The 16,704-nt window shown below is 35.3% G+C and overlaps 1 protein-coding gene across 1 annotated transcript in view; it reads left to right on the top strand.

The window, feature by feature from the left end:
- Window positions 1-16,704, top strand: part of SMC3 (structural maintenance of chromosomes 3) — a 152,963-nt gene that overhangs the window by 42,054 nt on the left and 94,205 nt on the right. Inside the window, exons 11-14 of the mRNA XM_081763303.1 lie at window positions 2,844-2,949; window positions 7,736-7,839; window positions 8,136-8,235; window positions 15,440-15,603. Coding sequence (XP_081619429.1) covers window positions 2,844-2,949; window positions 7,736-7,839; window positions 8,136-8,235; window positions 15,440-15,603 — 474 coding nt within the window. The remainder of the gene's footprint in view (window positions 1-2,843; window positions 2,950-7,735; window positions 7,840-8,135; window positions 8,236-15,439; window positions 15,604-16,704) is intronic.

The raw sequence follows: 16,704 nt of genomic DNA, 5'->3' as shown, positions 1-16,704 counted from the left end.
TAGTGATTGTTTTTTTGTGGCAATTAAATGGATCAAAACAACTTGTCTGGTAATGTTCATACTTCTTCAAGTAATATGTTTTATGATGTTCACAACACTAGTTAACAAATCAGAACTGATTCCTCTCCTTTGGGATAACAATTCCTTCTCGGATGCACTGATAATACAATGCAGTTTGACCACCCGTGTATAGCTGTTTTTGTGACATTCACTTTTAGTTTCCTTTCCTACACTGCACTGTTCTAGTTCACTTCGCGACATCGTTGTAGGCCAAATTATCACTTGACAGGATGAACAACACTGTCTTGCAGCAACCCCAATAAGTATTCAGTCTTAAGCACTCAACACGACATAAACATCTGCACAGAAATACAGCTGAAACCGAAATGAACAAGTTACGGTACGGCCACAATGCAGAATCAGGCAAGATTAGACATGTTCCTACTCGCATTGCTCAGACAAGATTTTTCACGTCAGCTTGGTAGTTCAAGACACAACTTGCATGTTCGCGTTAACTAAACGATTTTCAATCCGTAACTAGTCCTGCATTAGATTTGATAGTTTATTATGCATCGTGTGCATTCACAGCTAAAAGTTCTGAGATGAAGAAATGAAATTTACTCCCCTCCCACAGTTTCAAATTCGGTCAATCTCACTTCGTATCAAATACTGAAAGCTACACAATAACTCTAAAAATAACAGTGAGTTTAGAACTTCAGATGGAGAAAGTATTTTATTCGGGTGCTCATGAAACGAACATTTGTCCTTGTATACAGGATGTCTCAAAAGTCCCCTAACATACGGTAACTCGGTTATTATCATAGTTACAACAAAATGTAAGAGGGAAAATCGTCTCCAAATATGATGTTTTCAATCTAAAGTGAAGGATTTTTTAAAATCGAACTAGCCGTTTGGGCTGTACACTCTTTATGTACCCAATGTTAAATGAAAATGCAACATTGCCATTTACCTGGACCCACAACATAAGTGAATGAACTTACTGCCTCTTACGCTAATGTGTCGATGGCTAGCCCCCAGCCCCTCTATTAATGGCAAAAACTTAAGCCTGTTGTTCATTCATTTCCATCGGAGTCTGCTGTGTCAGTTGGCATTGCTCAGAAACTGTTTAATGACTCAAAAGTAGCATGTGATATCGCGTAGACAGCAAAATATATTCCGTAGTCCTTCTTGGGGGCGGAGGGTCCGTAATGATATGTTGAATCCCTCTTGTTAAAAATTCAGAAAACTTGCGGATTGGGTAAACTGTGACGGTGGTTATATAAAACTTAACTGTAGAATTTCAAGAATATCCAAAACCAAAAGCTCTAGATGTGCAGCCTTTAAGTGTATCATATAAATCTAAGTATTTTTCTTATGTTTTATATTAATTTTATTTTGTTTCAAAAAGAGGGTATGGAATATTTTGAAATAAAAATACTACATACAATTTTGTTAGTTATTTGTGTATTTTTTTAAAGAAGTGTTTACTTTTAGGATTGGCTGGTTTTCACCAGCTGTTTTTTTTTTTTTTTTTTTAATTGGTTTAAATGAAAAAATAAAAAGAACGAAAAATGCAAATCGTGTGAACTTCATGGTGATGTTTTCACATATCAAAAAATCTGCAATAGTTTTATTTCCTTTTCAGCTTTTAATCAAGGTGTCCCATGTTCAATTCTCGATCGAACCACAACCCTTCTTTCATGCGTAAACCAAGTAGCGGTTCGGATGTCACTTTAAGCGAGTCTTCTTCTTGATAACCTCGGTATGACGTAAGGATGTTAAGCCTAAACATACGAAACGAAACTAAATTGTATATTTCTGCATGCGTAAATTCCTGTTGTTTGATAAAGAAACCAACGTTGCTTAAATATATTGATAGAAATTGGCAAAATTTATCGATTGCCTACGTAGCTTCCAACATTAGCTTGGATTGGACTTTCAATGATAACTACATACTAAATTTGTTATTTAATACCTCAGTTTTAGCGTACTGATTATGACACGTTGACCTTTAAATTTTACGTGCAAAGCAATAACAGGATTTTCCTGTTATTGTTTTACATTTAAAGTAATGACGGGATTTTCCCGATAGCTAGGGCGGGAGTTTCTCAATTTAAGAAATTTACTGACCGGACTTCTTTAAGCTTATGGGACCTCTTCCAACATAACCCCGTTGTTGCATAATAACACCAAGGCGAAACAAACTTATTTCTGTGAATATGTAATATAAATACATAAAGCAAAATATCTAAATCAAAAAACCTGGTTTAAACCAAAAAAGCCTGGTTTAAACTTCCCCCCAAAACTGGTTTTTGGCATTTTCAAAAACAACACTGCTTACTTTGCCAACCCTGCTTACTTTTGTATATAGGAGGTTAAAAAATTCTTATTATATACATTGGTTAATCCTTTGGAATTCATAATGTAAATATGTTGAAGTAAAATTGTTTGAAATATCTTTTCGAAATTCATGGATTATTTTCGAGGTTTTATATTATCAACATCAACCACTAATTAAATGACTTTTTGTGTTATAGAGAAGCGAAACAAAGTCTGCTTTATCTATTTAAAGCAGAATTTTGAAAAAAGTCCAAAATTTGCCAAGCAAAAAAGCGAAGCAGAGAAAACAGTTTTTTTGTTGTTTTTTTTTCAAAGAAGCCGGTTTTTTCCCCAGCCCTAGCATCTCTAATAATATTACATATTTCTTACATTTTTAAGCGATTTTTGTTACATATTTATGTACATATTTAGGGGGTTGATATTACATAAAAATCCGGACTCTACTGATCAAGTTAATTCTGACCATTTTTAGTTGCTTATCGTATCTTTTTTCTTGTAAATAGGTCATTGAATAAGGCATTAAAAGACAAGAAGGAGCAGATAGATAGATTGACTGAAGACTTGCGAAAAGATGCTGAAAAGAAAGTTCAGTTGGAAAGGAGGATAGAAGTAAGTTACTCTAAAAAATTAGCTCAGCGAAGTAAATGGACATAACTTAATGACAATCTAGGACTTCTCAATTTGCATTAATGTTTAAGGATATGAACTGATGCATATTGATGATAATTTGTATTTGTCTTTCTTTCCTTTACTGCGTCTAACATTTAATGTATTATTAACTGTATTGTTTCGTAACGTATTAACCAAACAGTGCAAGAGGAGATTCTGATAATTGAAGTGAATTGCCAGAAAGTTTCCCGATCTGCTGAGAAATGTGTGAGGAGCCCCAAACAATACAGCTACTAGGACGTTAAATATTATACGCAGTAGATAAAACTTCGGGTCAGCATGGTTTAGTCACCAAATAGTCTCAACCGAGGGCTTCCTTTTCAACTGTAGTAAGCAAAAGTTTTATCACTACGGTTGAAAGAGAGAGAAGTTCTTTGTTGAAACTATCCGGTGATTACAAAATATTGGCACAAGCTAAAATAAGTTCTGGATTGTAAAATTTCTTAATTTAGGAATAAAAAAATAAAATAAATAATACAATTGCAGAGAATGAGAGAAAGCAGACAGTTTCGTTTTAGCGTCTATTTTCGGGAAATACTTCACGGATTTAAAAAGCAGTGGCATATCATGAAAAATTTCGTCAGTATGTATAGAAAAGAGGTTGGAATCGCGAAGCGAGACTAGAAAAGAATTACTTAACCAGAAACATTAAAATAGTACCACGCTATGAGCGGTTTTTGAAGTAATGGAAAAAAAAAAAAAAAAAAAAACAGAACAGAAAAAAAATTGAGTATCGTCTGGGTGATCAGGGTCATATGATGGTATTGCTAGACTGTAGTTAGATGGAGTTAAGGCGAAGTGAAGGAAGATAAAACTAATGGGATCGGTAGTTGGGAAAGGATAGGACAGCGAAGAAATAATAAATAAAGAGAAAAATCGTGCAATATAGAAGAAAAGGATTGAAAAATGAAAATTAATAAAGAAATTAACAAATAATAATTTAGGTTAAAAGAAATATGAAAACGTAATAAATAAAAAACAGAGTTCAGAATGAAAACTGTGAAACAGAGTGGGAGAAATGTAGGGGAGATAAATAATAGTAATAAAACAAGGAACTTAAGTTTTACTATTTTATTTTGGGTATAATGTGGAGCTGTTTCAATTAATTATCTATAAACTTAACTACTAATCCCTTTCACTAACCAGTTTGATAAGGAAAGTTCATGAATGAATGAATAATAATAATAATAATAATAATAATAATAAAAGGTTGAAATGTCACAGAAATACTCAGGATAATAGTATTTTTTGTTAGTATTATTATTCTTTTCAGTTCATGAGACAGTGGCACGAGGAAAGATTATTAGTATCATTATTGTCTCATTGATTAGATAATTTATCTAGGCAAAGTATGTGAGCAGTTAAACTTAATCACTTGTTTCGCAGTCATTTGTATGTAAAATATAAGTACACAGTTTTCAATGCATATTACTGCTTCATTATGCTTCTTCCATATCATTTAGAGAAGATGTAGTATAAAATTCATACAATGTTCTTTCTTCACAAACCAAACACTAGCCACGTTGGTATATTAGTTCCCGTTAGATCACCGAAGTGAAGCAACGGATCTGATTAGTATACTTATGCTCATACCTTACGGATGATTCATAAAAAATTGAGAAGCCGAATAAAACAGTTTGTTTAAAGAAATCATAATCTCCAAATGCACACTGTATTGCAAAAATAAGACAAAGAAATAAAATAACACATGTAGCACATATACAGAAGGTGGACAAAATATTGATTCAAAATGTATGAATGTGAAATGTGATGTTAGCATGAAATATGATGTCCACAGATATCGAGGCAAGCACGACAACGTGCTGTCATACTCTGGATTAGGTTATCGAGCAGCTGTTGTGGTATGGCATCCCATTCTTGCATTAATGCAAGCTGGAGCTCTGGAAGTGTCCGTTGGGGGTGGAAGACGGGCAACAATATGACTACCGAGAGCATCCCATGTATTCTTAATTGGATTGAGGTCGAGCGATCTCACAGGCCTCGGCATTTGCCGAATATCTTGTGTATCCAGGTGCTTTCCCGCAATGAAAGTTCAATGTGGCCTGGCATTGTCATCCATCAGTATGAAGCGTGACTCACATCGCTTTTTAAAAACTCACATACTCTTGCAGAATGATATCCCGGTACACTTGGCCTGTTACATTCCCTCTGTCGAAGACATGAATGGTATATGCATCCATGCAAATCCCGCTCCACACCATTACAACACCATCTCCATACGAGTCTTTTTTGAGGATGTTAGCAGAATGATACCCGGTTCCCTCCAGACGATGTTGTGATGCGAATCATTCTGTAGATCAAACCTGGAGTCATCTATAAAGAGCACCTGAGCCCATTGTTCCATTGTCCCTCCTCTGGATTCCTGACACCAGACATTATGGGCTTTCCTGTGGATATTGGTCAATGGAATAACTCATTCAGGCGAATAAACCATTCCTATTGAGTTGTGTATATACAGCATGTCTGGAAACAACTGTTCCACTGGCAGCAGCAAGGTGCCCAAGCGTATTTGGACTTATGGTTGAGATACCAGTCTTCGTTTGGAGTTGTACATCGTGGACGTTCTCTACCGTAGCGCCGGATCACGTTTACTATCTGTTGGAATCGTTACCATATTCACAAAATGACACTTCGTGGAACATTCATCTCCTACTACAGGGCCTGCTGTGTTTCTCCTGCCTGGTGTTACGTCATTAATGTGTGTTCGTTGCGCCATGACCCTCACGCAGTCACCATAAATACACCCGCGAACAACTTCAGACCACCTCCTGACAGTGGCTACTGATCAACATATTCGCCTTATTACGTCATTCATCTGATTAGAACGCCTCCTCTCATCGGGTCTTTCATCATTAGTGTTTCGATAGGGCATTTCGAAGTGATAATACACCCCATCTAGTATACCATATGTTTCTGTGTGCATTTTTGTGAATTACCTGTAGGTTATGAGCATGAGTGTAATTGAGTGCCGCAGTGTCGGGGGAACTAGATTGTATTGGTATTGTATTGTATTGGCGTGCATATGGTACCGTGAAACCAAATGAGGAGATGCTGTAGGAAAGGGATAGCAAATTACGCTCAAGTGAAGTAGGAATAATGATGTAGAAGTCCATGTGCTGACTCTATTGTTTAATAAACCTTAGCCTCTTCCTTGCGTTGGAGAGTTGATTCAATTTATGTTTCGTTGTATTTTATTAATACAAAGTGTGACTTTTCTCAATACTGCAGAACAACAAACAAACAATAGACTAATCCGGAAACAATATTGTACTATTTGGTCTAGGAATTAATTCGTGCGGTTGGTACGCACACATTGAAGCTGTAGTACAAACACAAAATACATAAATACCTTAAGAAAAATATTGTCCATCGCTAGCCACCACTTTCGCCCATCTGTCAGGCAATGTACGGATTCCGTGGCGAAAGAAGTCCTCATCCTTGGAAGCGATCCAGTCAGAGACCCATGTTTCGATATCTTCTGAAGAAGTAAACCGCTGTCCAATCAAATCGTTGTTCATGCAATCGAACAAGTAGTAGTCCGAAGGAGCAACGTCTGGTGAATACGGCGGGTGGGGTAAAACTTCCCATCCGACATTTTCTAAATAGGTTTTGACCGGTTTTGCGACATGTGGGCGAGCGTTATCATGTTGAACAATAAGTTTATCATGTCTGTTCTCCCATTCTGGTCGTGTTCTGGCTAGAGCTTGCTTCAAACGCATTAATTGTCGTCGATAACGTTCTCCATTCATAGTTTCACCCGGTTGCAGCAGCTCATAGTACACCACACCTTTCATATCCCACCATATGCACAGCATAACCTTTGCACAGTGAATATCTCGTTTTGGTTGTGATGGACCTGGTTCACCTGGTTTCACCCAGGCCTTTTTTCGTTTAGGGTTCTCGTAATGGATCCACTTCTCATCACCCGTAATAACTCGATGCAGAAACCCCTTTCTGCTCTGTCGTTGAAGCAGCAATTCGCAAATGGTTTTTCGTCTTTCAACGTCTCTGTCTTTCAATTCATGTGGAACCCAATGTGACATCTTTTGAATCATTCCCATGGCTTTCAAGCGTTTGGAGACTGTTGTTTGATCAACGCCTAATGCTGCTGCAAGTTGTTCCTGCGTTTGACACGAATCCTGCTCGAGCAATGCTGTCAATTCTTCGTCTTGAAATTTTTTTGGCTGTCCATCTTTCTCTTGGTCTGCCAAGCCGAAATCACCACTTCTAAACCGTGCAAACCACTTCTGACACGTTCGCTCAGCTAGAGCATGGTCACCATACACTTCTACCAAAATACGATGACTTTCAGTCGCACTTTTCTGCATGTTAAAGTAATACAGCAGGACACCCCGCAAAAACACTTTATCAGGCACAAATTGCGCTATGTTCACTTAACTACAAACTGGTGTTGTTGACGCTGTAATCCACTGCCCTATACTACGAACGATACGCGATGACAGGGGTTTGCAACACATGTATGGATACACGGAACTGTGGGACGCTCCGTTCGTTGCGCCATCTCTTGTCCACCCGCACGAATTAATTCCTAGACCAAATAAATTCTGTTGAAAGCTAGCTATTTTTCATAAGTTCTTGATTCCGTGTCGGATATTTATAGTCATGTTTTTATAATAAGCTCAGTTTAACTTGGCATTGGCTAAGTGTTAAAAGTGAAATTGGTTTTCACATTTTTTTTTTTCAGGATTTAACAAATGAAATGGAAAACCACAGAGTTAATATTGATGAACATAATAAAGGATTTTACGAATTGAAGAAGAGAAAGGACCAGTTGCAAAGTGAAAGAAAGTAAGTCGATTTTATTTTATCCATTCATTTAAAAAGTGTTAAATTAGTCGTGTGTTGTATGCATTCAAAATATTTTATTTGTTACGAGTTTTCCAGCTGTAGTGACTGCTTCTTTTTTCGCTATGGATGCCTGTAGATTTAATTCCGAATTTTTTTACATTATGACAAAGAGAACAAAAGTCATGAAATTGAAAAAATAAAAAGTAATATTCCCCTGAACACTGTTAAAAAAATAGAAGTTTCCCTCAGTCAATTCGTTACTAAACTTTGTTTTTTCTTTCTTTCTTTTCCAATAGCGAATTGTGGAGAAAAGAAAATAGCTTGCAGCAAAATTTGTCATCCTTAAAGGAAGATCTCGCCAAGGCAGATCAATCTCTCCGTTCTATGGCTGGAAAGGTATGTGATTTAAAAAAGTACGTACTGTAAGACGTTAAATCGACTTCGTGCACAAAATAATAAATCTTCAGCAAACAATCCTTAACACAAGCATGAGTCAATAGCAATTCAAAAGCACTAACTATATGTCTTACCCAGGAGCAAAAGTGGATCTGAAAAAGTAGGGGGACGGTAGGTAGCGTCATGACATCCCGCCGTCCCCCTGCCTATTTTTACCCATTGTAATTTTTTGGGGAACTGGAAGGACGCAGTACATATTTTTGGAGGTGGGGGGACGGCGTTCCCCCGCATTCCTCCGCATTTTTACCCCCCTGGTCTTTCCTTGATCAGAATAAAGACTGTTGAGTTGTGCTTATGTCATACATTTCAAAATTTAACATAATACTGACCTTATTTAAGGTCGTGTCTAACGTTTTCAGCTGAGATAATCAATTCCTATATAATAACATGGTTAACTTCTTTCCAAAGTATTATGAAAACTATTTGTCTTATGCAGTTCAAAATTTCTCCATATGTTAACCTACCCCAATACTACATGTTAACTTCTTTATTTTTAATCTAGCTCCTATAGTTCATTAATATTACTGTTTACAAGGAAATATGACAACGCTGGAAAGAACATAAGCAGAGTTTCTTTTCCTGCTCGTGGAGGTGCAGATAAAAACTCTCCTGATCCATTCACACCATTGTTCCTCCCTGATCTTCAAAAAGTTGTTAGGGAAGGGAAACAAATTACGAAATGAGATAAGATTGTTCATCTAAAAATGCGGAGAATGCATATCTTCGAAGTTATGTTAGTTCACAACCTGATCGTATGGTTCGAAAGAAGAAAGGATTGCGTTAGGCAAGACTGGCTATTGTCAGAAATGAGACAATCTTATCTATCTATACATCATTTTACTTGTATTTTATAACAAGCCTTCCTGTCAAGCAGGGTGCATTTTCCCTAGTTTCCTATTTCAACCAGTTTTGATCCTAAATCTTGATTTTTGCGCGGTGAGAAAAGGAGACACGTCAGAGGAAACGCAAAACTAAAAGCATTACCATCAATATTTTGCTTTCTAAAATAAGGAATGTAACTTTAAAAAAATAAATCTTTAAAAGAAATATCTGGGAAAATGAAAGAACAAATCATGGCGTTTCATGCATGTGCGTAACAATAATATACAAAATAAATAAATAAATATTACAATATTTCTGAGGGTCTAGATCATATGAACCCGATATTGGTATTCCAAGGATAAACAATTAAAATATTTTTTCACTTGATTTTAACTGAAAACCTGATTTACAGAATTTTATATATATATATATATATATATATATATATATATATATATATATATATATATATATATATATATATATATCGTACCTGAGATTCAACACCGCGTAAGTAACATTTTACAGGAGAGACAAAAAAATGTTTGAAAAGTAGCTTTAGCTTCATTATACGCCGTATTACTTTTAAGGGAATAACAGATCCATTTGTCGTAATATAGGTGTACTACTTAACCAGATTTTGCGCCATCATATACTGGTTCTAATGGTATCAAAAACTCAAATTCGCCAAAATTGGAGATATGCGGTGTTGAATCTCAGGCAACGTAAAAAAGGGTTGACGAGAAGCTTCAAACATACCACATAGTAAGTTTTATTGAAATCGTTTTTTATTGTTGTTATTGTTTTCCTTTTCTTTTTTTTTCTTTCTATAGAAAGAGTTGCTAATCTTTGTTTTTTCTAGAAGTCAGTTAATTGTATTTGGACCCTTTTGTCTCACTCGCTGCACGTTCTTTCATTTTTTCACTCTCAGCAACATTCTCATTCTCATTTCCGGTTTCAATATTGATTTTCATAGAGCATAAACGATACGATATATCGATAAGCTGTTTTCGGTCGTTTTTTTCTTACACATGTATTAACTATTTTGCAGTTCGCTATACATCACAACAAGGTAAGTCCTCTTTGATCTCTATGTAAACGTGCGTCAGTTGATGTGACAAATAAGCGAATTTACTCTACACTATACAATTCGAAACTATTTTTATAAGATGAACACTTCCCTCACTTGAAAGCAGCATAGACAGATTTTCTGAAACTTTCGTATGTCGTTAGCTCCAATATGCCTCTACAGGTAACTATTCGCAGAGATGTTTACGTAGAATAAATGAAATCTTTACGATAGCCTCTTATCTGCTGTCAAGCTGCATTCCATCGGATTCTTTATCTCCGGGGACAACCAAAAGTTCGCGCACGTGACCTAGCGGGGAAGGGGGGATGAAAGAAACCTACGTGGTTAGCCTCCTATCTGCAATTCTCCGTTGTTGCAACATGTAGGGCCATATATTAAACAGCTTTTAAATGGAGGAAAATTAATTTTTAATTAGTGCGCTCTGATATTACCCTAGCAAGAAAAAGTAAAACTGAACATGCAATATTAATACTAACAAACATTTGGACGAATTTTGAAATGTATAAAATGAAAAGTTCTCATAACATTTTGGGAAGAAATATGCCATGTTATTATATATGGAAATCGCAACGCATTCCGAGTGTTGGTCACAGCCTTAACAAAGGAATGAAATGAAATCTTTAAGTTTTACGTCTCACGGTTATGCCGGCTAGGCTAAAGGAGAAAGTAATGATGAGAAATGAAGGAAAATGGTGAAATAAAGAAAGTGGGAGGAAACGGGAGAACCCTGAGAAAACCCCCCACACGGTATTTGTTCATCACAAAGTTCACTTGCCGTTAATTAACAGAGAGTAATAATTCACTAAATACTTATTTACATAAGAAAATACATCTTGTAGTTCTGTACAAGAGAGAGGAACAAGTTACGACATAATTGTGTACATAGATAATATTTTATTGGTTTTAGCATTAAGGGATAATTATAGGAATTCATTACAAGAAGAGAATAATAATCTTTTATACATTTTGTACAAACGGTGTACACAAAAATTTAAACTAAACTATCATATCATTCTACCTACAAATTTCTGTAATTCCTGAATTTTCATTAAATTTTCAAGCTTTCGACTCTCACCCTGGAGTCTTGGTCACCGCGGGTAAAAAACGAAGAAAAAGAATAGAAACATCAAGAAAAAAAAAGTCTATTCCGTTTTTATTCCTTGATGTTTCTGTTCTCTTCCAGTTTTTTAACCTCCGTGACCAAGACTCCAGGGGAGTCAAAAGCTTTGGAGCTTAATGAAAATTCAGGAATTACAGAAATCTGTAAGTACAATGATAGAATTCCTGAGCGTGATTTTGCATTGTCTAAACTAAACTAGATACACATTTGTTATGGCAACATTGACGCTCTAAGATTATATCGCATTTAAATGTACAAGATTTTCTACTGCTTTGGTGTGGAAAAGAAGACCCATGGTTTAACGAATTTTCTTGATGTATAGAGTGTATTCTTGGTGATGGTATGTAAATAGGCTAATATTTAATTTGAAATAGAAACCATTAATTTATAGACCTAATAAGTGCACTTTAAGTCATATCATTGTAATAAATGGGTAAATAACACTTCTATAGAATGTACTAGTTGAAGTACTGTCTTACATTGATTCTTAACAATTTAGTTTTTGCTAATGAAGCGCTATACCCTATAATATGAATAGCCAGCATCATTTACGATTTAGTTGACAAAACATCCCGAGGAAAGGCATTCAAGTAATCTGCCAGGAGTATAGATGAGAAGTTAAAAATTGTTGCGCGTAATCATCACTACAGGTACACACAAAGTTTGTGTTATGTGTGCTTATATAGTTCGGCTCCTTTCTGCAGAGTGGATCCATGTGATAGACGTCAAGTCTACCAGATGAAAGTGTAGTTTAAGCCATTTGATAGTCGCCGGTTTATTACGATATAGTCCTTTACCCGTAAAGTGAAGAAAGATGGCTTTCTCATGAAGACTCATTTTGTACTAAAATAATAACGGAAAAAGAAGTTAAATTGGCATTTTAGATGACAGTCGCCTGAAGAAAAAAAATCATATAGCCACAAACAAAAGATATATTTCCAGTTGGTTTTACTGTTCCAAAAACTTTGGAAATGTTAGACAAATTTGAGTTCAGTTCAACGTAACTTACTTAAAGAAAAGTGTTCTTTAGATTCACGAAAAATTTATTTACAACTCTACTCATTTTGATGTTATGCAAATGTACACTCACAAGCAATAGAAGAAGAGATAGCTGCGTTCTGGGGAATTGGCGCTGTGGTGGTCCGGTAAATGTGATAATGAAGGCATGGCATGTAACAGCGAGAACGTCAGACCTCATACGGGCTGTATGTGCAACAGTGGACCACAGGATGGGTAAGACATGAGATTTTATTGCATTTGATCGCAGCTAGATTGTACGGGCCACTCCATCTCTTAAATAATGCAGATCTGGACTTCCCAAAGGCCACTGTATCGAGTGCGTGCTGTGAGTACGTGGATTCGAGCAAAACCTCTACTGAAGGCAATTACTTCGAACATTTATTTATTTATTAATTTATTATTATTATTATTATTATTATTATTATTATTATTCTCAAGATATTCATAATTTGTTCGTATTACTAAACTTTTGGAACTATTCTCAAAACAACAAAAATAGTTAAATTCACATGTAGACAATTTGAAGAAAAATTGATTACAAGTTATTGATACATAAATTTTTTTATTATTATTATTTCACATACAAAACGTAAAGAGAAATTTCCTTTAATAGTAAGACAAAATAGTTATAAAACAAATGAAAGACGAAAGAGATCATTAGATTACGCATTTGTAAAAGATAATGTACTATCCATTAACAACAACAACAACAACATAATAATAATAATAATAATAATAATAATGTACATTTATTATTTATGTAATTAACTGGTTAATTCTTTTACCCATTATGAGTTCTAAAATATATCACTAATGATAACTTATAATTTAATAAGTGACAATATTCTAATTTTTGATTGTTTCGTTGTTGAGAATTATTGGGCAGTTTCATTATGGTATATAGGTTGAATCACGACACTGGCATTATCGTGACTGAATTCTAAATTATCAGCGTACCTAGGATGTAGTATTAACGACATCTGTGATATTATTTTAATCAGGGTGGATTGATTTAAATCACGATTTAAATCGAAATTTAAATAACTTGATTTTTTAAATAAAAATCGTTGATTTATATCAAATTCCGAAATAAATTAATTTAAGGTGAAAATAAGTAAAATGTCGTTTCTGTTCTGCTATTTCGATTATGGAAGATAATAATCATAATACAATGAGATCAAATATATGTACAGCACAGTATAAAAACGAGTGTCATGCAGAGTATGATTAGGGAATATCCGTTTTGAACGGGTAACGGGGAATCTGCTTTCTTCTTTTCGTAACATAGGGTTTTTTAATCGTTAACTATTTCAACGGGGAAATCACCATGGACATTTAAGATTTTTTTTTGTGTGTGTGTGTGTCTGTCTGTCTCTCTGTGTGTGTGTACGCGTCAGTTTGTTGGTTCTCAGATAATGAGGGCGTATTTAGAGAGGTCCGTTGCCCTCTCTGAAACTTATTATTTTTTAAAGATTTTATAACTAAAACGACTAACTGACTATGGAACCCGGAGGTTCAATGTCGCGTTTACAAAAGCTCTCCACTGACTTCTATCCTTAGCCAACTGGATCCAGTTTCTACTTCGTACTCCTATTTCTGCGAGATCCATCTTAATATTGTTCTCCCATCTGCGCCTTGGTCTTCCTAATGGTCGTTTTCCGATTGGTCTTCCAATCAAGACTTTGAAAGCGTTCCTACTTTCTTCCATCCTGGCTACATGGCCTGCCCACCTAAGCCTCCTAGACTTGATGACCCTAACAATGTTTGGTAAACCGTATAAATTACGTAGTTCCTCGTTATGAAGTTCCGCCATTCCCCATTCCCGTTCCTCTTGGGTCCGAATTTCGTCTCTGGACTTCGTTCTCAAATACTTTGTCTACATTCTTCCCTCAAAGTAAGCGACCATGTTTCGAACCATTGAACAACAGGTATGATTCTCGTTTTGTATATTTTAAGCTTCAAATTCCTCAACAGAATTCCCGACTACAAGAGATTTTGAACTGAATAGCAACATGAATTCCCTGCTTTTAGTTGGCAATTAATTTCTTCGTGAATATGGTTTTGGTCTGTTAATATTGTCACTAGATATTTGAAAGTATCCACTTTACCAAAAGTATTATCTAATATTTTAACGCATCCATAATTTGCGGTATTAGGATCCCAACGAACTTTTATACATCTAGTTTTCTCTGCATTTACTTCTAAATCCCTGTCCCTGCAAGAGTTTAATACGATTTCTGCATTTCTTTCTATTGTTCTCCTATCATCCCCTATTAAATTTACATCATCAGCATATGCCATAACCTGGTGAATACCATTCAACTCTAGGCCCTGGTTGCCATCTTTGATTTTCCTTATAGCTTATTCCAGGACAAAATTGAATAATAATGGCGACAACTCAACTCCTTGTTTAAGGCCATTCTCGACGTGAAAGTTCGTGGACAAACATTTTCCTACACGAATTTTACTTTGAGATTCATTTAAAGTAGGGTAAACAAACACCGTGCTCGTGGGTTTTCTCGGGGTTCTCCCGTTTCTTCCCACTTTCTTCATTCCACCATTTCATTTATTTCTCATCATCATCGTCTTCTTTAGCCTAATCGGCATAGCCGTGGGACGTAAAACTGAAAGATTTCATTTCATTTCATTTTCATTTAAAGTAGATTTTATAACTTCTGGCGAAATGTATGTATTTTATATGTATTTCGTGCCGTAAACTAGTTCTAATTAAAAAAAAAAAAAAAAATGCCCCTGCCAAATAGCAGTAACTTTTGTGAATAAATTGTGTCATGTTGATGAACTTTGCTGTACTTTTTCCGTAATACTTAAACATTGCTTGGGATTTAAATAGGTTGACGATTGGGGATTATTTCAAAATTCAACCCCAATACTTTCACTTAAATGACATAATTAACATTTAATACTAATTTCTAATGTTTTCGCTTCAGTTCGCGACTGGTATTATACGAGGAGAAAGATTTGATTTAAATAAAAAAAATCGATTTAAATAAAAAAATCAACAAAAATGATTTTTTTTAATCATGATTTTTTTTTTTCACCCTGATTTTAATGCTGTATATTTTTTTTAACAGCCAATTCTGAATGGCCGAGATAGTGTGAGAAAAGTTCTGGATACTTTCCGAGAGCGAGGTGGCTCCTTTGCACAGGTAGCGGAAGCATATTATGGACCAGTGATTGAAAATTTTGACTGTGAAAAGAGTATATATACTGCAGTCGAAGTCACGGCAGGCAATAGGTGAGTGAAGAACATATGAATATTAAGTGAATATTTTCTTTGTCGCATGGAGATAGTTACGATATAACTTCAGCTACATGTTAGTGGACACAAAACAACTAATGCATGAGATACCATCAATTCGTCAAAAATACGTCCGTTTAAAATTTAAATAAAAAAAAAAAAAAAAATCACGGGTTAATTTTGAATTCAATCTCAATAAAATACATGTCAATCCTCGAGCAAATAAACTTTATAGATATTTTCTTTCTATCATTTTCCCTAAATTCTGTTAAACAATATCGTAGGAACAAACCTAAATTTAAAATAAATAAATAAATACGTGATGTAATAAGTTAAAAGTAAGCATATTTACTCACAGGACAGGGCGTTGCGAATACAACGCTTGGGAGATAATTTTACAAGTAAAAACAAGGGCAAAATGTCGAGAGCTGTACTGTTGGCGAGTAAAACGTGTGCGAAAATCACCATACACCATGTTTAAAGTACAATAATACAAGAAAGAATAAAGATAGCAATCTCGGATAAAAGAAGACAAAGGAAGGCCAGTTTAAAGTGCGCGGGGACTCTCAAAGAAAGTGGAAAATCCCTAGGAAATTGAAAACTTCCACATAATGTTGAAATCGGAATGTAACCAGTAAAAAGCTATCGACGAATGTTCAGATGTCCCACTACTGCTGAAATATCGTCACACACTCGAAGAGTAGGACAATAACACTGCAAGATTTGCTATTGCACGCTAACCCCATAGTCACGACTCACTCATTATTTTTATTTGCAAAACGAGACAACTGAACAGAAAAAAATATATGACATAGGTAACATACCCGAGGCGATCTGATATAGGAGCTTGTATTAAATCTAACCTGGCATTTGGCGCTGCCTCGTCTGTCGAGGAAAGCCTAGACAGCGATTGAAAAAAGGGATTTTCCCGTTTAAAACTAGGCAGCTTCAACATCCTTAACACAATTATAAGGTTAAAAAAATCAAAAGTTTAAAAAAGTTCTTTTTTTGTACTAAAAAGTCAAGCTTGAAAGAATCTCTGGCATTCGATAATTTTGATATTAATAACCCTAGGTTAACGGAAATTTATACTTGCCG

The sequence above is a fragment of the Thermobia domestica genome, chromosome 1, assembly GCF_964235325.1.
Source record: "Thermobia domestica chromosome 1, izTheDome1.hap1.1, whole genome shotgun sequence".
Lineage (NCBI taxonomy): Eukaryota > Metazoa > Arthropoda > Insecta > Zygentoma > Lepismatidae > Thermobia > Thermobia domestica.
The sequence above is the reverse complement of the archived record's forward strand: the minus strand, read 5'-3'. Positions and strand labels throughout refer to the sequence as shown.